We start from the raw sequence: 26,317 nt of genomic DNA on the forward strand, positions 1-26,317 counted from the left end.
AGGGCCAATGCGACTGGAGGTAGTCGTATCTGCTTCGCTCCCTCCAGCTTACTCGGGAAGTCTCGGCCAATTTTTTTTTTGTTGTGCTGGAACGAAACTCTCAAGCTCAGACAGGATCATTTGTCGCAGTTCTTATTTTAGCGCCACTTCTCTAGGTGGATCCACCCCCCCCTCCCAAAAAAAAAGAAAGGCCAAAGGATCACTGTGCACTGCAGTCGTCCAGTACAGTCTCTCCTTGCATGCATTGCGGTGGTCAGTAAACCTCCAGGAGGAAAAAGAAGCTTTGCCCGCAGTAACACGTCTTGATTGTCATTTTTCTCCCCCACCAAAAACCGAGCCTCATTCGCACCCAACCCCGCCCCCCCCCTCGGAAAACGTCCATTCACTGTTCTTAGAAAGAGCTTTGGAACTCAGTGGGCAGTTCTTTTGTTTGAGGCCAGCACATGTCCCTCGCAGCTGAGAGTATAGGAAGAGATGTGTGTGGTTTTTCAGTGGTCTCGCCTTGCTGTCTTCTGTCCACTGTACAATCTGGAAAACAGACAGACAGTGTGAGAAACCGAGAGTGAAGAACAGATGTATGTATACTGCATACATTGCTGCTCAAAAGTTTGGAATCAATTGCAGTATTAATAAATTATGTTATTTTAAACAATGCTAACTTGGGTGGAATTTTTAACATGAAGTTTAAGTTAAACGATTATTAAGTTGAAATTAAATGATTATTATTTTTAAATGATAAAATAATATCAGGGGCCGCCCACACCCCCAAAAGTGGTGCGGTAAAACATACTGTTTTAAAAAAAACACCTGGCTAAGTGATGAAATACAATTAGGCCACTGCCTAAACCCATTCAGAGGTGAGTAGTAACTAGTTAGATTTAATCAAGTACATGTACTTCAGTAAAATACTGATTTTTACTCTCCCGAGTGCTTTCAAATCATATTACTTTCATCTCTTTTTACTCCGTCCCATTTTAGCTATTCGTATTTAGTTACTAATTCCTGTACTGCTTTGAGATTGATTACATCTCTGACCTTGAAGCTTCTGTATTTTGATCAAAAGAATCCCAAAAAGAGAAGAACAGAGTTGCACAGTCTTCAGTTCCTATGCTGATGAATGCTGGATGTAGTCAGATGTTCCACTGCAGTACTTAGTACTAATGTATAATTTTGACCTGCTACTTTGTATTTCTACTCAAGTTGTTTGGGGAAGATACTTTGACTTTTACTTAATTATTTTATGCACATATCAACACTTTTACTTTAGTAATGATCTAGGCTCCTCTACCCACCTCTGAACCTGATCATGAACAGTGTCAGTGTTTGTTTTGATGCTGCTTCAGTAAGTGCAGCCTCAGATAGCAGTGTTTGTTAGCTAACATCTCTGAAGACCTTCAGGCTGTTTTCATACCCAATTCATTTTCTAAAGACCCACCACAGTTTGTTTTTTGTGATATTTTATCTCTCTCCCTCGGTTCGGATGGTGGACTGTAAGTGGACTAAAGTGGACCAAATTACACATGTGGGTGTTTGTTTATTGATCAGAAGATCAGAGTGCTTGAAGGGATGCAAGCACTCTGTTACTTTCACATTCACCACCATAGAGATGCTTATCGTCTTTGTGTATACCAACTTAAATTTAAGCGATCAGGTCAATGATGCTTGGCCAAAAATATGCTCCATGGTGCATAATTAGACGCATATTATTATTATTTTGTTCCTTGTTTCTCAAAAAAGTTTGACAGGCCTGAAAGCACCTCTCAGCTAAAACGGAGATTCTGAATGGCTCTGCCACTGAGTTTTATTCTGTATGTTTGTGCTGGTTCGTGCTTCATGTGGTGTAGGGAAAGTGGAGCTTTTTATGTGTGTGCCTTGAACTCAAAAGGTTGTGGGGTGTCGCCACAGTACTTTGAAAAGTGGTGGATCAAATGCCCGCTTGCCACCGTGGTTCCAACGCCCCTGAATAATATACTATCATTATCCACTTATAGTAATTTCTTGGTAAGTTATCATTACATTACAGATTTATTCTCAGTGTTAAACAGGTTTCTCTGTCATCATGGAATCATCAGCTCTGTTCATCATTCTGGACACATCTCAAATTTCTTCGTTATTTACAGCTTCCTACTAAATAGTTGAAATCTGTGTATTTGTAGAATTTGTAGTCTTAATTATCCATGCATGATTGGAATCATCCAAGATCAGAGTTGGCCAAGTTTTGTTCTATACAAGCTTATTTTGGTCAATCTGTATTGCAATTGTATGATGTAAATAAAGGCAGGTAAGTGCACTCACACTGTATTTGAATGCTGCTGCTATATCGGTACTAAAATGTCGTAGCATAATGCACAACTCACTGTGATTAACAGTCACCTCTTACTTCCAATTTAGCTGGTTATTTGACTCTTGTTAGTTAAACTGACAACTTCAAGTTAGTTGAACTGACCATTTTTTCATTGATGTTTCCAATTATTGGTCGTATGAGTTCATACTGCATAGTGTCCTACATGTATCTGCAACAAACTGGTTTTATATAATGTAACAGCTGCTAACAGCTTGCATTGATTATTATCTGAAGACACATCTCACCGGTACTGATGAAGACAGATGATTTACACCTCACCGATCATGGTTAATCTGTTCCTGTGTATACACAAAGAAGAACATGGTGAATTCAAGTAACAGTGAGTAAAAGTATTATTTTTACTGTACACAATAAACAAGAGGTTTTACTATGATCTGAACCTTGAATCCAGTTTCTGGTCCTGGATTTTAAATCACTGGTAGGTATGAAGCTTGCTGCTCAATCGGTTCCATCTATAGTTTAGATATTTACAAAACAGGAGATAGGAAACTGGATTCAAGGTCTGCATTTGAAGGTCTGCTGCAGGTAGTTCAACAGGTTCTTGGCTATCATTACTTTTCAGATACATCATCTAATGGTGGTGCGCTGGCCTCAGCTTCAATATACAGAGGAGGGCTTTCTGAACTTCTATCCACTGGGGGGGCATTTCTTCTGGATTTCACCTGCATGACGAAAAAGAAAGCGTGAACTTATAACTTTTATCACTACTTTAATTACACATTAACTTTACAAGTACATCAGTACATAACATACTGGTTTCATAGTAGTTACTGAGTAATTCATAATAGCGAATAATCTTAAGGCTTATTTATTGGTAACTGCTATAAAGTTTTTTATAATGTTATGAAAGTTAGGTGCTTGCAATTTAAAAGCATTTCAATCTGGAGAATTTAAGCACAATGGGAAGAAGTCTCAGAATGCCAGCATTTGGGAAAAATCACGCACCTTCCAGACGAGCAGGAATGCCAGAGCGATGAGAGGAATGAAGAGAAGAGAAAGGAGGCTCCTCTCCAGCACCTCTGGAAGAATCCTCTGATTTGTAACCCCTGCAGGTAAAGCGCATATGCGTCAGCATTTGGCTCGTTGGCTAAGCTAAAGGCTCTCGCCTGTCTCTCTGAATCTCAAAGCAGGAGGTTGATCGGGTGGGGCAGAGAAATGAGACGGCTAAGTTGACTTTCCCTTGAAAGTCCAGAGGGATTGACCTTGCAGACAGCCAGGTAACAGAGTAAATCTGCAGAGATGCTGCCAAGAAAGCTAAATGCCACACGGGCACTCACTGGCCTGCAATTACTGAACTGAAGGTTGTGAACTAAGAACTAAGTTGTGACCAAATTCTCAAGAAATACAAACTTGTGATTATGAGGTTTGGCAAGCTTTCCCACAGTACAATCATTTGTGGTCATGAGTTACAAGAATATGCGACCACACCTTGCTTTTTAATGTCCACTTCACTTTTAGATTTGTGTAATGGCTCACCTTCCTCTGCAGTGCTGTCCTCAGCAGATGAACTACCTGTAAATACAGATACAGAGAGAGAGAGAGAGACAGAGAGAGAGAAAAGAAAGGGTGGAGCATTAATACACTTAGATGAAAACGCCTCTTTGTGAGTCGGTAAAGAGTTCATCACGGCCTCCTTTTCTTTCTTTCCCACAAAAGATGTGTCGGCTCTTGGAGAGAAAGAGACCGCGCTTGGGAAGATCAGAAGATTGCGCTGTAATCAACACATTGACAATTGTGTGCCGGCTCTTTTCTTCTTTTCATGTGGTCCACCAGGGAACATGGCAAGGTTTTCAAGCTCAGCTGAGCACAGTCATTATGGGGCTGACAAAAACCATGCTACAGCTCATGTTTTTGTTTCGCAGGTTTGTTTGAAAAGGTGCCGTGCAGGACAGTTACTGACACACAAGCACGCCCACACAAATGTAACCAAACATACAATACCCAAACAAGTGAAAATGACCCTAAAAGAAGATGGTAAATATCTACATTTTTGGTCACGGTTTATTATACAACAGGTCATTCATCATTTGTTCATTGCACAAATAATACAAACACATCTGCAACAGTTTTGTTGACGTGTCTATTCTAATTATCTTTAGTTATCTCAAATAACATTTGATACTGTCCATGTCGCAACACAATCCTTTGTTGTTCCTTTATTGTTTTTTATTATTTGTGAATGCCAGATGCCCTTTATATTGTGTGAATATTTTATGATGAATGGATGAATAGAAATGCTCCAAAATTCCTTGGAATAAAAACTTTTTATATTAACTTACATTAAAAATTCGGAACATTTTTCGGTAACACTATTTTGAGTGGTCCTTTGCTGATGATTCATAAACTCTTAACAGAGTATCAGTAACACATCAACAACATATCAGTGAAGTAGCAGTAGTGAAGCACCTGAACACATTGAAATAAATATCTTAAAGATGTTCTGTTGATACTTTACTTACATTAAGTAGATGTATTGTTAATATGTTACTTTCATTCTGCAAAACCTGACCTTATCCTAACCCTGGCACTAAACCTAACCCCAACCTTAACCTCAACCCAAAACGTAATCCTAACCCTGGTCCTCTTCCTAACCCTAACCTTCACCTCAACCCAAAACATAATCCTAACCTTAACCTTAACCTCAACCCAAAACCTAATCCTAACCGTGGTCCTTATCCTAACCCTAACCTTAACCTCAACCCAAAACCTAATGCTAACCATATGCTTTTGACATGTTACTGAGAGTCTGTTGAGTGTTTGTTTCATCTAAACACGACCACTCAAAATAAAGCGTCACCCATTTTTCCTTCTCCCGTGAAACTACCATTTTGGTAATTTAACAGTATTTTAACAGTAATTTGGCAGTATAACAGTATTTTATATGATATTGTGATAAATTATGCCACAATACATTTTTCTAAACATTTCGTCACTAATCAAATGTTTTTTTTAATTACAAAAAGAGCATAATTAGTCCTGTTTATAATACACAGACTGGCCACTTAAACAAGTACACCTCCCTTTATCTTCTGTCCTTGTCCAATTTAACAGGTCCACTTAACACATGGGTGCACTTTATAGCTCTATAAATATAGACTGTTGTCCGTCTCTTTCTCTTTTTCATACTTGTTAACTTACATTTTTAAAACATTTTTCCTTCCATAAAGTTGCCATATTGAAGATACTAGGCTGTGTCATGAAATCAATAGGTACTGAGCCACTCTACCTTTCGATTGATGTGCCGACACTGTTGTCGTTATCGTCGTTGTTATTGTTGTTTTCGGTGTCGTGGGACACGGCGGGGGTTCACAGTCTACATCTTCTCTTGAAGAATTGGCAGTATTGAAAAAATCTTCCACAAATTCAAAGTAGCGTCCTGTGAGCCACTTTTCCTCTCTGTAGTGGCAGTCAAACTCTTGCACGGCATCCTCCTGAAGAAGAGAGGAAACAAACCCAGATTTGTGCCAGGAAAACACTTCTAATGAAGGATAAGGGAAAACATTTGTCATCCATTCTGAAACAGCCATCACGCTTTGAGCGGTGGACCGTTTGCAGCACTGTACTGCTTTATTTACTGCCTGACCATGTCACTGGAAAGGCCTCATTCTCATGATCACCATTCAAGCTCATAAATAAGGGTCAAAGTCATGCCACTTGTGTGCGAGTGTGGCAGATATATTTTTGGCATGTGTGTAACCGTTGGTGCAGGCGCTAACCTGGCATGGAGTGGCATAATCAAAAAAAGGTGTGGAGTTTGAATGAATACATTATTGGCTGGTGTGATTAGGTATGCTGTGGCAATAAATCAGCCCCTCTTATTCCCTTAAAAAGCCCAGTATGTGAGGGCAGAACAGCACAGTGAGATTATCTTAATGACCATCACTGCAGAAAACAGATAAATTCCAATAATACTGTATAGTGAAAAAAAATCATTTTAATAAAGATGATTTAACTTACAACAAAAGCATGTTTTGTCTTCTTGTGTGTGGATGTTTACTCATGTTTTATTGGCTGTAGACAATGCATTACAGTTTTTCTCCAAGGGTTATTTTGTCCTTTTAACAAAAATCTAACCACCTTGGGAGCCACAACATTTTATGTCCGTTTTACTGAAGTAACGTTTTTTATCATCTTGGCTGTAAATATGTCTCAGTATGTGCTAATGTTCTAGTATAGGCTAAACATATAATATAAACGAAAACACAGACTTACTTTGCTCTGCTTTAAGCTTTAGCTAAGTTATAGCTGTTTTTCTCGCATCTCTGGCAGGAAACTCTCCCGCAAAGTAGAACTGTTTCTTGTGAAATGTCAAAATTTCATGATAAACAGACCAAAGGAAATGGCTCGGTGGGAAAAAAGTCTGCTTTCACTGACTTAGATTAAAAGTAAAGTATGTTTTTCCTTCTCCTGTAAAGTTACCATTTTGGAGAAATGAGGTTTTGACAACAGCAAACTATTTATTTTTTAAACTAATTACAACATACTATCAATAGTCCAACAATAATAATAATAATAAAATACATTTTGAGCAAGGATTATAGGTCATTAACAGTGGGCTGTTCCTGTAGCTCCTGGTCAAAGATTATTCCATAAACAGCATGATGGTCTTACCTGATGCATTTTGTTAGATATTCTATTGATTCTATTAAACATATGATGTTGTGTACATAGGGTCTGTATTTGTTATGGATAAAATAATAATATTATGGTAAATTAGGTCAAGCTGTAATAATTTATAATAATAATAATTTATATTGAAGAGAGTGACAGAGTGTATGTCCATAGAACTGTTTTGAATCTGAACATGTCTTTTTGCCTGAGGCTGAATGTCATGGCCCCTGTGGCTCCACTCCATCCACAACAACACTATCATATCTGATCACTAAAACAGCTACTGGGTGCAAGCTTGCACCCTACCAAAACTTGCTTCTGCATGGAAACAGACCCCTAAAGCTGTAAGAGCACTGCTGTGATTTGCTGTTTTGTCAGTCATCCGAATTCAGGCCACAGTAATGCTAATGTAGTACAGCCCGTCTGTGTTTAATGAGGTCTCTTACACATGTTAGGGGATAAAGCTTCATAGCCATCACACTGCTTCTTGTAAAATACCCCCTCCTTCAAAGTTACCATGACAATCCCTCAAAACAGCACAATGAGGGCAGTATTTGAGTATGTCTATCACAAGTACTGCACAAAGAGTGCTGTTCAAATACGCAGAAGGAAATCATTTATAGTTCTCAGTAGGTGGACGCATCAAACGAATACGTTGCCCAAAACAACCTCAGGTTTAAGAAATGAGGGCTAGAAAGGGCTGATTAATGTTATACAAATGAGATCATGCAACACAGCCTCCGCATGCCTTCTTTTGTTGTCAGGCACATTAGCATTTTTGGGTGAAGCATTCTTTCATGATGTGCTTTTTAAAGGAAGAAATGTTCCTGGGGCTTGCACCGAGTTGGATGCCAGCCCAGACTCACAGATGATTCCAATATTGAAAAATAACATGTTGAAAATAGGATGGCCAGTCTTAATTTTTCTCGCACTGGAACCTCAATTATACCTAAAGCCTAATTTGTGCATGTGATGTCTTGTTTTTTGTCATTATCAAACAGATCTTCCACACCCTGTTAAGTAAGCACTGTTAACAGTTTCTATTCACACCAAAGAATTGCTCAACTTTCCTCTTCCCTCAGCTGCCACATAGCTTAATCTCTGGGATCAATGCATATGTCTAAACCAAGCCACCAAATAAGGTTTGTCTTTATTTCCTTCAGCTTTTTTCTCTGTCACCTCTCTACATATCCTACCGAAAAAAAACAGCCCTGATGCTGATTTAGCTGGTTACCAAGCATGGTCATAGTGGATTACCAGCATACTCGCATCCAAAACAAGACACATGCTGGTTTTCCTGGTAATCAGACACGCTGGTCTATGTTGTTTTTTTCTAGCAGGAAATAATAACAGATCAACAACATCATAACCCACATCAAATTTGTATATTCATGTGTTATTCTACTGTTTAAAGTCACTGACACTCAGGACATGAGACACACTATATTTAATTCTAAATTCTTGGTTGGGTCTATGCTAACAGCTAAATGAGATGATAAACATAATGTACACTGGCTCACCAGATATGCACAGAGATAATGGCTCAGTGGAAACAATGTGTTGTCTAAACAGTGTAAGAGTCACTTTCACTGTCGACTGCATGTCAAGTGCCTTCAGACATCCTAGACACACCTGTCCTCATTCACAACACACCTATACAGGTCATTAATTCCAGCTACGGATAAACACACTCACACCAAAGCAATGAATGCTTTTGATAAATAGTTCATTGACATGCCGTACATTATTTTCTCTTCTTTTTTTTTTTTAATTAATAAACACATGACATATGTCACATTATTCAAAGATACCTCTTTTATGTGAAACAATTTTCAGTGCATCCATAAAAAATAATTTTAGTTTCTTTTTTGCCTCCGAAAGTTTAAATATGTCAGTAAATAAAATTCTAAATAAAACAGTTTGGCATGATTTTACGTTTGAAAACTTATATGCAAAATAACGCAACTTTAACTTAACACAACTCACTTAAAACTTTTGTCTGCAAATTCTTACTTCCTTAAATGTCAGGCGGCACAACCAAAAACAAAGAACTGTTATTTGACATGTTTTTATGAAAGAGGGGCCATCATATTGCATCATAAAGAAGACCCCAAGTGACCTTAATGGTGCAATGCCAAGGTCAGTAATCCTTTCACACATTTTGGAAAAAATATTATTTTTGAGTCATGGTTAGAATGGTGCAGTTTACCATGTCAGGTGGTCTGACCTCAGGAAAACAATGAAAATGTGTAATTATTATAATAATGTTTATTTAAAAAATGTTAGTATGACTGAAGTTCAAGCACAGAGGGTTTTTATGGGATGCCTGTTTAACTTGAAATTAGTATGAAAAGTCAGGTGGCACAAGTCAAATGGTACAACCAAACCAGAACAGTTTTAATAACCGAAATAATAATAATAAGCGTTGATATCACAAACTATATTTAATATATAACATATATATATACCAATATCAAAATGCACAACATGTCCTTTTTGATAAGATTATTAAAAAATTTAATTTCAATATTTGTCATAGACCTATATACGAGTAAGAGGAACATGTATGGGTACTTCAGTACTCGCTAACCTCTTTAGTGTTTGGGTGTTTGTTTTGATCATGGAGAAAGATGGAGAAAAGAAGCAGGCTAACAACTGAGGAAAAAGCTGATTTTTTGTTTAAACTGCGAGTGCAATGCCAAGGTTGTGTTGTTAAGGACGTAACTGAGAAGGCAGAAAAAGTGCAGTGTGGCTTTTTCACTATCTAGGCTAACTAGGCTAACTACTCTATTTGATGTTAGCTAGAACTAGAAACAGTGAACATATATTTCTCTAAAAAACTAACATTGGCACATTGTCCACTGAGGAGAAAAGACCTCATGTAAAAGACAATAAGTCCTCACCAGTAGCAGAGACGTTATAAAGTCGGCAAGCAATGTTAGCATTAGCTCATTAGCTCTTTAAAGGGTCAGCTTCCTTTGCTCATCAGACACAAAGCCTACCAGTTTCCCTCAGCTATTTTTGAGTATTAAAACATTTTGTGAACGTCCAGTGCTTCACTACGTTTGGCTGTTTTCCCCCCTTTTTTGCTTTCTTCTTCCCTGAAGTTAACCGTATTTCTATTCATTTACGCTTATGGATACCCAAATATAAAAATTAGCCGTAATACACATCCCTGTCTATTCCTCCTATTCCTATATGTGACTTCTTGCTAACATACAGTATAATGACTACAGTTAACCAATGTTAACTGTTAACCAAATCAGTTGAACATTCCAGAACACACCAATCCTGTAACTTACACATTCTCACAAATAAACACAGATGCAGTTAGCTTGTACTTTATCTTGTGCATCTGACCATATGTCACAATAACATTCTCAAAACACACTTTCGCAACCTTTTTCAATTTAAAGCAAGTTTCTTCTGCTAAGACAGATTTCCACGGACACTTATTAGAGTGTTAGAGATACCTTATCTAGAGTGATGAATCTTTTTGACGTCTTTAACATTCCGAAAATAGCAAATTGAAAAATGTGTCCTACTGTGCTGTAATATCTTGCATTATTTAACTGTCTGGCATTCAGTGATCATGATTCAATGTCCTTGAACAGGTTAAAGGTGATCCAGATTAGCTTACAAGGTTACTGATAAGGTGTAGCTACAGAGAAATGTGATTAAAATCAAAATCCAATGACGAAAAACAACAAAGCTAGCATATGTCATCCATGTAGGAATAATGTTTTGTATCATATTATATTTATATATATATATATATATTACACATATATGTTTATATATGTTAATATACGAGTGAAATATATGTCCCATATTTCAAAATGACCAATTTCAAAAGGGTTGGCATTTATCACATACTTGTCCATATGTGACCAATATAAGTTGGATATGCATATATGCATATATACTAATACATGTCATATATTTGAAATCAAATACTGCCATATATCATATTTTCATATTTAGCTTTATCGAAAACCAAATTGAGACACCACTTTTTTGAACTAATCAAATTCTAGATTTTATGTATCATTACACCCATAATGAATACATACAGATTTATTATTATTATATTTGTACATTTCGCATGAATCATAAATGCATGGTGAACTTTAGCATAAATTAGCAGTCCTGTAAGTTATAATGAAATGACAACTCACCAAGCCATGTCCAATATGATACCGCATCTCGCGCAACATTTGGACAAACGTTCCTATATTATCTTTGTTGGAGGAAATGTTCCCAAACTTCTGGGCCAGGACTTTTAAGCTCTCCTCCAAGTGGAATACATTTAGCTTCACCCAGCACATTCCACTCTGAAGGGGAAACAGGTTTTCATTTAGCAAGTAATACTGTGGAATCCTTATAAACCAATAGTAACATAATGGTATTTTCAATAATAAGGTTTAATGACTTACCACTTCTTTAGGCAAATAATGTACGGTGATCTTGTAATCTTTTGGAATATTCTGCTTCTGATGGAGAGACAGAAAAACAACTGTAAAGCTTTTGCCAGTGTCTTTCATAATAACAGCTTTTCCTGGATTTTTGTGCATGTGGAAGAGAGCAGCACGTGAACCTGAGCACTTGTAACAGGCACCAAGCTCGAAACAAAAGGTTACCATTAAGCGGCCGCATACATGCTAACAGTTTCTGCTAACACATGCGTGTCTTGGTATCCTTGTGAACTATGAGCCACAAGGATGTAACCTACTAGCTAACAACTTCCATGTACTCATAAGGAATGTTTACTGCTACAGCTATCACACATATTGTAAAGTCACTTGGTATTATTTGTATCTAAGGGCTGCCATCGCTACGTAGGTGGTAGTCTGAACATTAGCAACAGTTTTAGGTGCAAATTTAACAACTTTCTTGCATAAGACCACTGTTAAAGTATTTATTTTACTGTTGAAGTAAAACTAATGCTCTCAATGACTTATTTTCTATTAATGTTACTCTTACAATAGCATTACTGCAGGCCCACAAACAATTGCAAAAAAATCAAGACTAATGCAGATAAATGATAGATTGTGACCACATACCAGAATGTTAATGTCAAAAAACAAACAGCATAACCTTTTAAGGGAGAATCTACATTAAAATAATTAGACAGTGAGCTCTGACGCTACTGCCTTATATAAGAGACCTGTATGATCACAGGCTCTCTAAGGCAATAAATAAGTTAACAGAACAAGCAACACATTTGGAAAGAACGGCAAACAACATCAAAGGCTGGAACAAACTGCTACTAAGAAGGCTGTACTGGACGAAAAATGCGCTGAAAATCATTCACTATACCTTACATAATCAAGAGTTACGCAGAAACAAACTGTCAACACTATTGATATAAACTCTCTTTAGCTGAGCTTCCCCTTTCACACTGGCATAATGCTTTAATGGAATAAAAGCTCCAGAGAAGTCATGATTTTCTCAGATTCAGCCCTGCCTTTGTTCTTCGTGCATTAGTTCCATATCTGTCACGGTAATCCCTCTCTGAAGCAATAAGATGCATACCTTTCCCCTCAACATATGAAAGACATTTGAGCTGTCTGTCAAAAGTACAGATCGCAGAGACACACTTACTAAATCGCTCACTGATTGCTTTCTGTCTGAAAAACAAGCTCGAACAAAGCACACGTTTCCTCGCCATGAGGAGATGTTTGACACTGAACTTCTTTAGCTCTTACCAGCAATGAAATTTTCTTGATGTCATCTGTTATGGGATTTCCAATTTCACTGGAATAGGCAGCAACTGTGATGTAGAGTAATAAATGGACACAGGTGCGTATCCAAATCTGCAAAACAACAAAACAACACTATGAGCGCTTTTGATTGACTCATCAAATGAGACTTAATCATCAGCAGCACTGAGCTCGTTGACACATAGCAAGGCAATGCAATTAGAGACTGATTACAAACAATTGTTTGCAATTTCTTGTCATCACATCTGGTGGGATCATCATAAACACAGCAATCATTATGCGTAATATAAAAATAAATTTACACGCCAATATATTACAATGAAATGACTTTATGCAATTACGAACGCAACCAGCGCTGTCTGAACAAAATCAATGGTCATTTTTGTTCGGCCTACGGAAGCTTTTAGTTTGCTGAAGCCAAGATTTCCTCACAGCAGCTTAGGCCTAATGCCCGTCCCCTGTTACGGCTCTTTACAGACCTGTGATCCCAGCGCCTTACATAACATGGTCCAGCTTTGCTCTTAACCCTGATTAGATGAAGATCCCACTCAAACTTCATAAGAGCTTAATAGGAAGGAAGAGGGCGGAGGGCTTTTAGTGTTGTGATCGGAAACCAGAGCAATCTGGAAAAACCCCCTCTGGAGAAGGCCTCAGAAAAACTTTGATGGCCAGAGCTCCCTGGGATGTTATTTGAGGATATAATCATAAATCTGCCAAGAAGAAGCTTTTGTATAATCTTACAGCCATCAAAACATCTAATGCATATGTTTATTCTGCCATATCCCACAGCCAGCTAGCTCATACACAGTGAATACAGCTGGAACCTTTTACTGTTTGGTTGGGATTCAGTGGCACTTCCTATTTGACTTTCAGCTGGACAAACACTAATTGTCAACAGAAGCCTCCACACTGTGTACCACTCTTTTTATCTTGATGATATCAAACCTTAGCTAGTAGCACTTCTTGCACAGTCACATAAATTAGAATTATTCCAATTAATATGATCTATTATCAGATATTATCAGACAAACTCTACAGTCTATTGGTTTCAGTTGAGAAACCACTTGAGAAGAACTGTTTTTTTTAACATTTAAAAAGCAAAGGAGTCAATATTAGCCTATATTCTCACTGAAAATGCCAAGCTACTTTGTTCAAACTGACAATAAAAAGAAGTCTCCTTACAGCTGCCAACACATCATCTCTTTTTTCTCTTTCTGAACAATTCCTTTTCCATTTCGTCAAGTTCTGCGGAATGTAGGCGGCTCCACTGTCTTACAATGTTTACTTATTTTATGCCAAAAGTTATAGTCTCACCCAAGCAGCTATGGACAGAGTTCAGCCCAGTTGGGACTTCTTTGGGTGTACTGGGAATGCAATGCTTCAGCCAGAGGAGCTTGTCTGGGGTTCAAGTATGTGCATTCTTCTGATCTAAAACGATGCATTTTTCAAGCTTGTGAAATGTGTTAAAGATGCTTTCAGTTAATTCAGTGCACTATACTGCCAAAAGCTGAAATTTTGGCCAAACAGATATCAAGAAGTTTACTTCACATTCTGCCAGCCTGGAGTTGTGAACAAACATGAAATAAACACTTTCTCAACATCATCTGCAGAATTCCATGCTATTATGCTCTTTAATGCAGTTCAGATAGGTCTTCATCGTGCTACCTGCTAGTAAATCCTGGGAACTGGTAGTTGGGTTCAAACCTACATGAAACATGAATGAGATGCAGCTTTGAGCTCATATTCAAGTCTCAATTATGAAGTGTGAGACTTGTAGTGCAATGATAAGAAGACGTTTTCATATATGGCCTTATGTGACACTGTTTTCAGTTCTAATGAACCCTTGACAGCAGAGTGTATTTACTGTTCTGAGTTTTTTTGAGAACTGGTTTGGCCTGACAGTCTGTGCTCGATTTTTGCATCTGGTGCGTGCACAAAACAAAAGGCTGAGATTGTGAAACAGCTTCTCGAATATTATTTCTGTAATAATCCATCTGGAACTTTGTGGAAATAACCAAAATCACATTAGTCATCAAAGTGTCAGTAAAGACAACAGGGTGACTGAGTCCACGGCTAGGTGACTGGCTCATCTGAAGGTGCAGTCGTACGTGGAGATGCCAGTGTTTCCAGGAATAAATGAGTTACTAGCGTTTCCAGGTTTGAATGGATTAACTCTTATGTGACAGGCAGTACTGTGCAAAAGTCGCAGACCGAACTTCATTAATTCCATTTCTAGTCAAAATGGCCATTAAGTACTAATAATTAATTTTTCAGAAAGCATATATATAAAAGAAAATTACACAAAAAACACTGAATATAACATCAGATTCTCCAGTATTTAGTGTGTCCACCCTTTAATACAGCTTCCATTCATTAGACTTTTTTTTTTTTATTTTAAATATCCCTGCAGATTTCTTTCAGTTTTTCAAAGAAATCTGCAGGGATTTTAAAAAAAAAACAAAACAAAAAAAAACGTCTAAAGAATGTTTGAAAAACTGAAAGAAATCTGCAGGAATATTTTGCCACACCTCCAAAGTTCAGTCTTGCATTTTCTGCTTTTCACGATCCAAGTAATTCCAAACACATTCCGCGATGCTGAGGTCTAGACTCTGGTGTGGTCAGTCCATTCTTCTAAGAAAACCAGCAGCTACTTTGTTTGGTACAATTTTCCTTTTCTTAGTAAGAGCTTCCTGACAGCTACACATCCTTTCAGACCCGTGGCGCTGAATTGTTTTATCACAGTGGAAGGATGGACAGAAACAGCTATGGAGGTTTTCAGATCTGAAGCAAGAGTGAACCTGGATATACTCCTCTCTCTCAAAGATGAAAGCTTTCCTGTTTATCTGATGGGCAGTTTCAGTGGTCTATTAGGTCTCACATAGTTGCCCCATTTCCTCTGTATCCTTTAATCATTTGACTCCGGTTTAGGAAACTCCTGTGTTTTTAATGATTTCCCTTGACTTTCCCCTTTCTTATGCAAGTGGATTATGTTGTATCTAATCTCCTCAGAAACATCATCTGAAACATTAATAACTTGGACCTGGACTGAAAATGGAACGGTCTCTGACATCTGCACAGTGCTGTACAATGTCAACCTTTACATTTAAAAAAGGTCTCCTCACTTCATGCCAACTTTTTAATGATCTTAATAAAAAGAAGGTGTGTTTGTCGGTCGTTGCTCTTTACTGAGATAAAAAAGCAGTCTGTGACGCAAAGCATTGAGAACACATTCTTTGCTTTGCGGCAGATTAGTTAACACTAAGTCTATTTATTTAATTTAACTTTCATTTTAGCAGGAAGAGAGCCAAGGTTTTCTTTGCGGTGGGGCTGTGCATACGCTATACAAACATATATAGAAATTATACAAGGCCACAGAACCACAGACATATATACAATAGGGAAAACAGGAACAATCATGAACTGAGCTTTAAACAGAGAGTAAAGCACTTTATCTGTAATGTGAAACTCGAGGAAATGTCTGACAGATGTCTGATTAAGGCACTTTTTTTAACTACAAAATGCAGTGGTTGTCAATGGACTTATGAATGTAAAGCAACTCCACCTGCAGGTGAAGCGATATGTTCTTAAACACCAAGAGAGCTGTAAAGTAAGTCGGCAATTCCAACAATAAGGCAGTGTAAACGAAAACCAGGCGAGACTTTAAAGTCCCTGCAGTAAGAGATGGCCAGTTTGAACATAAACCACAATAATGTCAAAGGAAGGGGTCACGCCTAATAAAGCACAGTGAGCACACTGTGGAAAACACTTTTACTGACAAAAAGAATAAAACCCAGCATTTGTATGGATGCATATCTTAAGTTCTTTTGTTCTACGCTGATTTGAAATGGCAGCTGACCACCAATTAAAGTGCCCAAATAACAACACACGCCATGCTCAGCATCATTTCCATGCATATATGGCCTTGTTTAATACGTGTTCAACGCAAAGGCAGTTTGATTCAGTTGGTTGCGTCTTCTGCAAATAAATAACCCGTGCTGGGCATTATCAGCATCTGGTGCTTTATTGGACTCTTAGGCCCGACTCAAGCAGGCCTGGTTAACCCCTGCCATGCAATAAACTATAAACATGTCAGACATTAACAAACGTAAAGAAGAAAAAGACACTGGAGGAGAGAACGCGAGAAAAAGGAAAAGAGATTCACCCTGCATAAGAACCAGATGCGAGCTTGATGAATGAGCATACATTACAATATGCATGATCAGTGACTCCTTTCTTACGTGTTCACTGATCTGAGACCAGCAATGACCCACTGTGTCCCTCTGCTATGGATTTAGGCAGTGATTTTCAATCTGGCATGCAGGTTCCTGAGGGACTATAAGTGGAGCTCTATGATTTCATTTCTCATTTTTCGTGCTCAGCACGACTCAATGCACAAGACAATTACTGACGGAGGAACAATACAGCATAAATCCATGGCTGTGTTGATGGGGCGTGATCCAGGACTGCCAGCAGAGCATATTTGACAACTTTTAGCGAAACCATATCTGGAGAAGCAGCAACGAGTGTAACAGGCGGTTTGGCAGTTTGGAGATGAATACAGAACCCGTGTTTGTCACCCGTTTGACCACAGGAGAAATTCAATTTCAGCTTCCCTGGAATTTTTAACAGCCATAAATCGACCGAGGCCAAGCACTTAAACACAGGCACTGACAGGGTCAAACGGACAGGACAAAAAGCCCACAGGAGGGGGAGAGTGAAGAGTGAGGAGAGAAAAGATGTTTCACTGGAAAGATGGATATCAAACTTGTTAGGTAAATGATTAGTGTCTGCTCTGCTTATCAGGGATATGCTGTCAGCCTTTCCTCAGAAGAACCATAAATTACATAAAGCTACACTTCACACGTCTATGCAATTACATTTAATTCCAGTGTGGGAATGGTTTTATAACCTCAAGATTCACTGCCTGCCAGTTCAGACCTGCTCTTCTAACATGACACATGAAATCACAGTATCATACACATGAGGAATATGGACCTGCCTTGAGGGAATCCTCAGTGGCATGAGATCTTTCAGCATCGACTCAGACTTGAGAGACAGCCCTGAAACAAGATGTGTTGGCCGAAAACAGAAAGTAATGAGTAACACGAGAGAAACAAAAGCAGCTGTGTAGAAAAAACATGTTCTCAGAAGAAACAGAAATTCCAATGTTTTCCTGCCCCAAGCCTTCGGTTCGAATCGGGCACAACAAAGACCCTGGGGCACAATGCTATCTCAGGCCAACTAAGTGAACAGAAACTGATGTGGACGGAGATAACATGAGAAAGCAAGAGGTTCACTTTTCCGCTCTTTTGTCCATCTCTAAGATGACGTCCAGCAGTAATCCTGTGAACTCCTGAAGCAGATAAGTGCCTGATTCATGCACAGCAGACACTCTGATCGTTAGGCATCATTAACTTAGCAAGCTCTCCAGACACTGCGCTGGGTATATAGTGAACAATGCTCCATTCACTCCGTAATCTCATTGACAAAAACAGGGCCTAGCAATAATGCTACTGCCAAAGATCAGTCCGTGTTCCGTTTGTCTTGTTAGGAAAGAGCTTCCTTTAATGTTTGGACAGCTATTACTTTGAAAGGAAATCAAATTGTAAATCACTGCACTGCAACAGCAACCAGAGCATCCCTGACAAATGTTCCAGTTGTGCGCAAGGCTGTATTAACCCAATGGGCTTTAGCATGCTGGCCACCAGAAAGCATTTTGAGGATGATTATCAATGGAATAATAATCAAATAACTGGAAAATATGGATGCGTTGACAAAGATTTGTCCTTTTAGAGTCACCTTTATGACTTAGCTAGCTTAACTAGCCTAGGTTCATTTTACCTAGCTGTATGCAATGCTGATGGATGTGACTGTTCATTCATGTCAGTATTAAATGTTCTTACTAGGAATTTAACAGTATAAGGCATCATATTGTATCAAATTTTGTTGCAACATATAGCTGTAAATTTGTATCATGACTAGCACGTTAGCTTCTGGATAGTGTGTTAGCTTGGAGCTAGAGAATTAGCTCAGGACACCATAAAGCACAGCTTTTGTGTAAAATATTGTACTTTTATGATGTTGAATGCGCTAATAAACTAAAAATGGAAACACATTAACACACGTTTTGCTGTATTAAAAAAACATATTAAATCAAGGCACCGCTGTACTGTGTCAAGTCAAATTCTGAATTTTGCGAGTTGTTACACCCCTGCTAGCTTCTGTTAGTCTACTTTAGCTTGTGTTCATTTTACTTAGCCTAACCTGTACTTGTAAGCAATGCTAGGGGAGCAGGATCATGTGTTAATGTAACTTAAGTTGTTTTACTGATGTACGTCAATGTGAAACAGTCAGAGTTCTTCGACTGTTCTAATTAGAATTTCTTTCTCTTTCTCTGAGCTTGTTGTGTTGACAGAGGTGCGGCAGAGGGCCAAGACAGATTTAGCCCAGGGCCCCGGGACGCCTTAATTCACTCCTGGCTAGCACTAGCTCAGTCATACTCTTCAGTTCCTCAGACTGACAAACAAGTCAAATACTTTGGTTGATTCCACACACACAACTGTGAGCAGGACTCAGGGGGTCTTTTAGCGTGGAAAAATCCGGGGGCGAAAAAGAAGCTTCATCAAACCGTCGTCCCAGAGCAGCGAGAGTGCAAACATCATCAGTGGCCGGAAAACTAGCATAATCATTACAGCAACTGAGATGTAGGCTGAGACCCGCGTCCACTCAAAAAGTGCCTAAATCGAATTTGCTTCTGCAAATTGCACTCTTGTCTGTCTGTTTCCATTCAGGTGCACTTAAAGGGCCTTCGACTAACTGAATAAACACTACAAAAAAAACACCATGGTATCATATGTTCTGTGAATACATGCTTTAGCTCATTGCCCATGAAGGAAAGCACCGCAAACATGCCGCTTCCTCTGGATCCCTGTCTGTATAGACGTAAACATGACTTCCTCTGCTTGACTTCCAGTGTTATTTTTGTCCAGATGTAAATGAAAGGGCAGTTGTGACTTAGAGATGAAAGTTCTCTGGGTCACTTTCAAATGCGTGTGGTCACAGCGTGAGAGGAAAGCTTAAACTAAATCAAACAATAAGGAATCAAGCCGTAAAGAAAGTCAACATGGAGGAAAAAATGCAGCAGATCTGTTTTTTTTTTTTTTCATTGACATGTGGAACATCTCACAAAGAAAAGACGCAAAAGAAAAGACGTACTGACATGGTCTATGGAAAACACCTGCTGCGGTGAATTACGACGGGCTGGGGTAGTACAACGGAGTCTAGGCAGGCATTTTTACAGAAACCATTTGAGTAAACTCAGCGCCAGTTCTGGAGCATACTGTATATGTATGTTTGCTTAATGTGTTTTTTCCATGTTTTGGAGCATATACAATTTGAATAAACTCAACACTGAAAAAGAGGCACAGAGCAAAACACAATTAGCCAAGTTTACTCAAACGGTGTATGTTAGTGGTGCCTTGGGTCTTTAGAGTTGCCCAGACTTAAATCATTCTACTGATTCAATTTAATAACGTCAACTCAAATAAGCCCTTCCATAAAACCATCGTCCTCAACTCAGACATTTGGATTTTACAACGCACCATTTTAAAAATTGTTACTAAACATGCTGAAATGACCTTTTCAACCAAAACTCATTGTGTGAGAGACGCTGAAGCCTATGAAATGAAAACCATTCTCAATTGCTCTGGATGGGGGTTTTGGTTTTGCTTAAAAAGAAAGTAATAACAAACTCATTTGTTCCCATTCCGTCCATTGGAGAAGCCAACAGGCCACCTGAGTCCAATGAAACATGATCTGGCTACTGGATCACTCATTTAGAGGGACACTATGACTGGGTGGGGGCATCAACAATAGCTTAATGCATTTGCTTCATCTGGAGGGTGAAGGCCTTTCCGTTGCCATGATACAGAGAAGTAAATAGCTGCACATGGCAGTCCACCAAAGCACTGAGGCAGTTAAGTTGCAAGGAATTCTGTTATGGGAAAAAAAGGAGAAAACGTATAAAACTTTTAATATTGAGAAGTGGCAAGCGTTGAAGGTTTTGCCAGCAGCAGAACGAGCCAGGCCACATGGGTGTTTTTTGGACTTTGACGCGAAACACGATTCCAGTTGTAAACACAAAACAACATGTTACTAGTATTACAGTCCTAGTGAGTAGGTAAAAACAAGCTGTTTTCTTTTTTAAAGGAAGGACTTCAGAAGCATTTTTAGTAGCTAATAAGTAATAGGTATTAACGTTGAGGCGATCCAGATCATCGTGTTTCTAATCTTAAAATCTAAAAGTTTGATAGCATTCTGAACAATGACATCCAACATTGCAGGTCAAGGACCATACATGAGAACGGCATTTGAAATCAGTTGATCGGTGGAAAACAGCCAACAGTCAACTTCAGATAAAGTGAATAACTTAATGCTAACACCAACATCAACACCAACTCTAGACTTCCTGCTATGAGCTACGCAAGCGAAAAAGCTCCAAGTAGGTCCAGGATCAGCTCTACCAGTCCTAGTCCTACCATTGTCTACAAGAAAAAGTGCAAAACTGACCTCAGTGCACATTAGCTAGCATTCTTTTGAATGACAAGACTGGAATCAGCTTTTCTAGACAGGTGTAAGGTAAGCTCACTCTGCTGTTAGCTGCAGAGCCAGGATATGTCAAAGGGCTACGTCTGTAGTAGTTCTGTTTTCTTAATATACTTAGGGCCGGTTTCCCAGACAAAGATTAATCTAAGCCTAGACTAAGAGGGATTTTCAGTGGCGTATCACCTTTGGCATTGCAATTTAGTCCAAACCTGGTCTTAATCCATGCCTGGATGTATACTATCTCCTAGTATATAGCTGTAAAGAGGAATTGCCTTCCATGGGACCTCCATATCTGAAGATATCTGAAGCCTTTTTTATTTCATTCTTGCATGGTATGGCCACTATGTGACCACTGCAGCATGTCCTTCACTGTCACAAACCAATGTCTTCATAAATTCAGGAGCGGCTACTGCTCAAAACCAGATGAACCGCCTGGGGCTGGAGGAGCTACATGAAAGATCAAACATGGGTGGGGTTCTTGCTTCTAGAGTTTGACACAGTTACTCACAGGACAAACTAAACGTCAAGTAAATATGTAAGCTTATACAATGAGCTTTTCCTGTTTGGTCGGCGTGCAAATTTGGTCACTATCACTATTGTGACCAGTTTAGCATTGCAGCACGTCCATTTGCACCACTTTTGAAAAGACTGTGTAGAAACAATTACAGGAACTAAAGGAACGATGAAAAAAAGAATATAAATGTAAAAGTCTTACAAAAAAGCCTGTAGATTTTTTAAGCTCATTACAGTTCTTGGTCCTAAATAAAAGCCTTAAAGAAAGGCCTTTATAATTCATCCAGTTTCGAATTCTACTTTCAAATTAATTGTTTCTACTGGAACTAATGAGGCATGTTTATTCTTTGCAAACACAGCCTATGATGATATGATAGGATAAGACACAATGCAATGGATAAATAAATCTAAATGAATCAGACCTGAATCAGATACACTGCAGTTTCTCTGTAAACACTTTCTGTAAAGGCAGCAGATTAGCTTTTGTTAGTGTATGTCCATGGAAAATTCTAGTGGATTTTCCATGCACATACATGTGTACATCTATAAAACCCTCCTGAAACACAAATAAAACCAAACCTTTTCTGAATGTTATTTGAGGCGTAAAGATAAACCTTTAACAAAAAGGGTCCTATCACTTGTAACTATAGCAGAACTCTTGTTGGCGCCATACAGAGCCATTGTTTTTCTTCAAAGAATCATATACAACATCATTTAACCTTGCAAAGAACTGTTTATGGACTCATATGGTTCCTTGAGTGTTCAAAGTTCTATATCTAACTACTGCCTCTACTAAAGAACACTTAAGGACCCACTTTTTCATGGCTCTACGTGTAAAACATACGGCATCTACAGTTGAATGTGCATCATATTTCTACTGAAGGTTCTAAAGCACCAATTGCATGAGCACAATTTGCGATCATGCTTAAATACTGCTGCAGATTTCCTTCTGCAGATTTGTCATTTCTGCCATAGATCCACACCCACCCCAGGTCCAGCATGGGAACCAATAAATATTTTCTCCAGCAAATAATTAGCTGAAGAACATGGCACTTTCTATTTTAGCAACTGCGTGAATTTTTAACTCTAACCCATTTGCTGTGTCATTACTGCCAAGATAAGCATCAGTGGACAGAGAGGGCCAGGAGAATAACTCGCGCCCCTAAAATCTTAGATTAGTGACACATAATAAGGAAATAGCGTGTTCCAAAAATCTCCAGCGATCATGGTCCACAGTGCACTTCCGCATGGTTGCATTATGAGTTTTGAAGTGGAGTGATTCATATCTCTGTTTGGAACATGCTGAGTATAACGGCTGGGGAGTTTTTCATGACTGGGTCTGCTTCTATTCCCCTGTTTGTGGCTTGTGAACGGGGGCCTCTTTACTTCCTTTACCTTTCGCTACCTGTGAGTCACCTCAGATAAGCCTGATTTAATACAGAGGAATAAAAGCATTTAGCATTTAGTAGAACAGCAAGCTTGAATCTCTCAATAAAACCCATCACGGATCAGTTATTATGTAAAAATTAAAGCATTTATATCTACCAATCAATTCTATTGAAGCATCTGACCACCATGTGCAGGCTTTGCATTAGACCTTTGGCCAATGATTAACCTCAATATTTATAAGGTCATTATTGATAGCAGACTTCAAGAGGCACTTCAGAAAAGGTCTCTTTCATAAACAGAATGCGTGCTGACCTGCACAGTAAGAAGGACCATGGGTTGGGCGCTGGCTTTACAACCTACTCTGTGCTAACTCGGCTTATTTAGGTCAATAAATCCATCTACGTACGATGAGTTAATCTAATTTACAACTGCGTCTGAAGGTGCATCAGTAGCCTAATAGCAGCTGCATTGAGTTCCAGGGGCTTTACAGCTGGAGAAGTCATGGACGGTCAGATTTCTGACTTTCGCATTTAATGTTCAGGAAATATCTAATTATGTGTGTGATGTTTTCTAGCCTCAAGACACTCCAGCCACCAGCTCAGACCCCACTAGTCTAGTAAATCTTCATCTGTCTCAAAATAAACTCTCCCCAGCTCTTTTCATAATCCCTCAATTTCTATCTGGCAGTGGAACAAAGTTAACAGCCAATAAATTCGCCACGTTTGGAAATCTTTGCCCTTAATAATGAGCAGACTGCATCGTTCCATCATCCACAGTGTTCCTGGCTCTTCCTCTGGGGCACAGTAAAAACCGTAGCGAGTCAGGGGCACTCTAAGAAGACCATACTTCCTCTGCGGTGTGTTTATTGTCCCTCAGACTAAAGTGAAAGTGTCTCAAACTGCTAAAGTAAAGCGGTCTGTCTAGGGCTGTGACCATCGGTTATATTAACAGCTGAGAGACTTTTACAAAGGCCAAATAATGAAAACAAGCCATGCAAAGAGAATTTTAAAAAATGCACAATTGCCAACTAACAGCATGGAAGTTTTCAATATTTTTTAATCGAGTATTCGAGTTTAATCGATTAATCGCAACAGCCACCACTAGTGTTATCCTCAGCCTGATGCTGGCAGGAACAGACAGAGTGAAAATGATTTTCCCAAGCCAGAGCACAGTGGTCGGGGGGGTAAAAGCATTTGCAAGGCCGAGCCATAATCTTGCACAATCTTCTGAAGACAAGCACGCTGCTGCTACCCCCCTCTCCAGTTAAACCAGAGCGCGGGTAAACGAAGTTCTCTCTGTACTAAACACTCCTTAACAGCTCCTTGGAGAAGCTAAATGTGATTTCCAGTGGAGCTTGTGAATCGCACTGTTTTCAGGGCTTTTTTTCTCTCAGTTGTGTTGCGTGTCTTCTAGAGCGGACATTAAATCCAGACATACTCTTTCTCATCAAAATAAATAAATAAATAAATAAATCGCTCAACACACAAAATACCAACTTATTCTAATTCTAATATTTTTTAAATATGTTTTCCAACATGCACAGTACAAAAATATTAATTTAAATGGTTTAATTTATTTTGAATTATAAGCCATCTCTCACACAATAAATATTTAAGCCATCTCTTAAAAAAAAATAATGAAATAAATAAATGTTAAGCCAAAAATTAAGCCATTAATTAAAATCAGATGGATGACAATAATACCCAGATGCAGACAAAAAGAATTTTAATTTGATTTCTTACTGATGCATTTATTTCTTCATTTCTTTTCCTGATATCTGTTGACAGTGTGCTCTACAAGGACGCCAGATTCCAGAAGCTAAATGCATGCTTTTGGTTTTGCTGGCATTCAACACGGAAAGTTTGCAACCGAGCGCTGACAAAAAACTGTCCCATGACACATCTTGTCTCATTCAAACAGATTCGGGGTCCAGATAAATGCACAGGCATGTGAATGAAAGGCAAACCAACAGGCTGAATCAGTCATGTACCACACTTGACCTGTGGCACCATGAGATGGACATGAAGGCCAACAGGGCTGCTGAAAGAATGAGACCGGAGCCTGGAGCAATAACACTGGAGCTACAGCAGCCTGGACAGCTCAAGACTATCACAGTATACCCCCAGGGCAGGAGTGCCCAGTATACCACTCCTTAATCGTTATCGCAGCATTGGCCTTTTTTTCTTATATTGATGTTAGAAATTGTTGCACTATGCATATCACTCTCTTTTACTGTCCTCACCAACTCTGACACTACAGATGAGTGTTCTGGTGGCTGTTCGGATGAATTGAGGCATTCACATGATCCAAGCATCCAGCATCAACTTATTTTGATCAGAATAATGCCAGGTCCGTTCTTAGGCATGCCCCACCAAGGCTTCACCAAAATATCATAAAGCAGCCTTAATGTAATCACACTATTCTGTTTTGCCTGTATCCCAACCCAGGGGTGCACAGCTCTCTCCACAGCTCCTCTGTCAACTTCCCAGCAGTCCAGGCTGCTCCTACACTTTATTATAAAGTCTCCAACTGCCAGGCTTGGTAACCCACTGCACGCGTAGTGGAAAACACCAGAGCTTAAATCTAAATCGCCTTTGCAATCGGAAAAAAGCACAACCTACTGCAGACTCGTGTTGCTCAAGCAGCCTTTTCATTTCCATGCAAATCCACTGCAGCTGAAGATGAGAGCTGTTTTATGGCTCTTTCGCAGAGCCCATGCTAACCAAACGCACGTGGCTGCAAAGAAAAACAAAACCTATATAATGAAATTAATAAAATAAAATAGACTTACTTTTGACTTCTTCATAGGGAATGAGAGGATTAACTCCAGTGTCAACGAAACCCTATTTTATCTTACTTCTGCGGGCAGGAAAAGGGTTCTCTTCATCCCGTTGGCGCATATCCAAACTCATCCTAAAGTAGAATCCAAAGTGCAGCGGAGAAGCGGACGCTCTGACAGGACAGGACGGGCAGGCAGGTATGATTATCCAGGCACACGCTTCATAACGCGCGGTTAGAGAGCGCACGGCGAGGCTCGGCCACTCGGCGGGAGTGTGTGAGTGTGAGTGCGTGTGCGCGCGTGTTTTTTTTCCAAGAGCCAAACCCTTTTTAT

The 26,317-nt window shown here is 39.1% G+C and overlaps 1 protein-coding gene across 1 annotated transcript; it reads right to left on the reverse strand.

Moving 5' to 3' along the window:
* Positions 1–362: 362 nt before the first annotated feature.
* Positions 363–26,296, reverse strand: kitlga (kit ligand a). The gene is made up of 10 exons (XM_036568242.1): positions 25,997–26,296; positions 12,685–12,792; positions 11,413–11,469; positions 11,155–11,310; positions 5,592–5,796; positions 3,842–3,877; positions 3,311–3,411; positions 2,921–3,027; positions 2,590–2,643; positions 363–528 (listed from the first exon to the last, which is right to left on the reverse strand). The coding sequence occupies exons 1-9, from the start codon at positions 26,009–26,011 to the stop codon at positions 2,613–2,615; spliced, it is 816 nt and encodes a 271-aa protein (XP_036424135.1). The 5' UTR covers positions 26,012–26,296; the 3' UTR covers positions 363–528; positions 2,590–2,612.
* Positions 26,297–26,317: the final 21 nt, after the last annotated feature.

The sequence above is a fragment of the Colossoma macropomum genome, unplaced genomic scaffold (assembly GCF_904425465.1).
Source record: "Colossoma macropomum unplaced genomic scaffold, Colossoma_macropomum, whole genome shotgun sequence".
Classification (NCBI taxonomy): domain Eukaryota; kingdom Metazoa; phylum Chordata; class Actinopteri; order Characiformes; family Serrasalmidae; genus Colossoma; species Colossoma macropomum.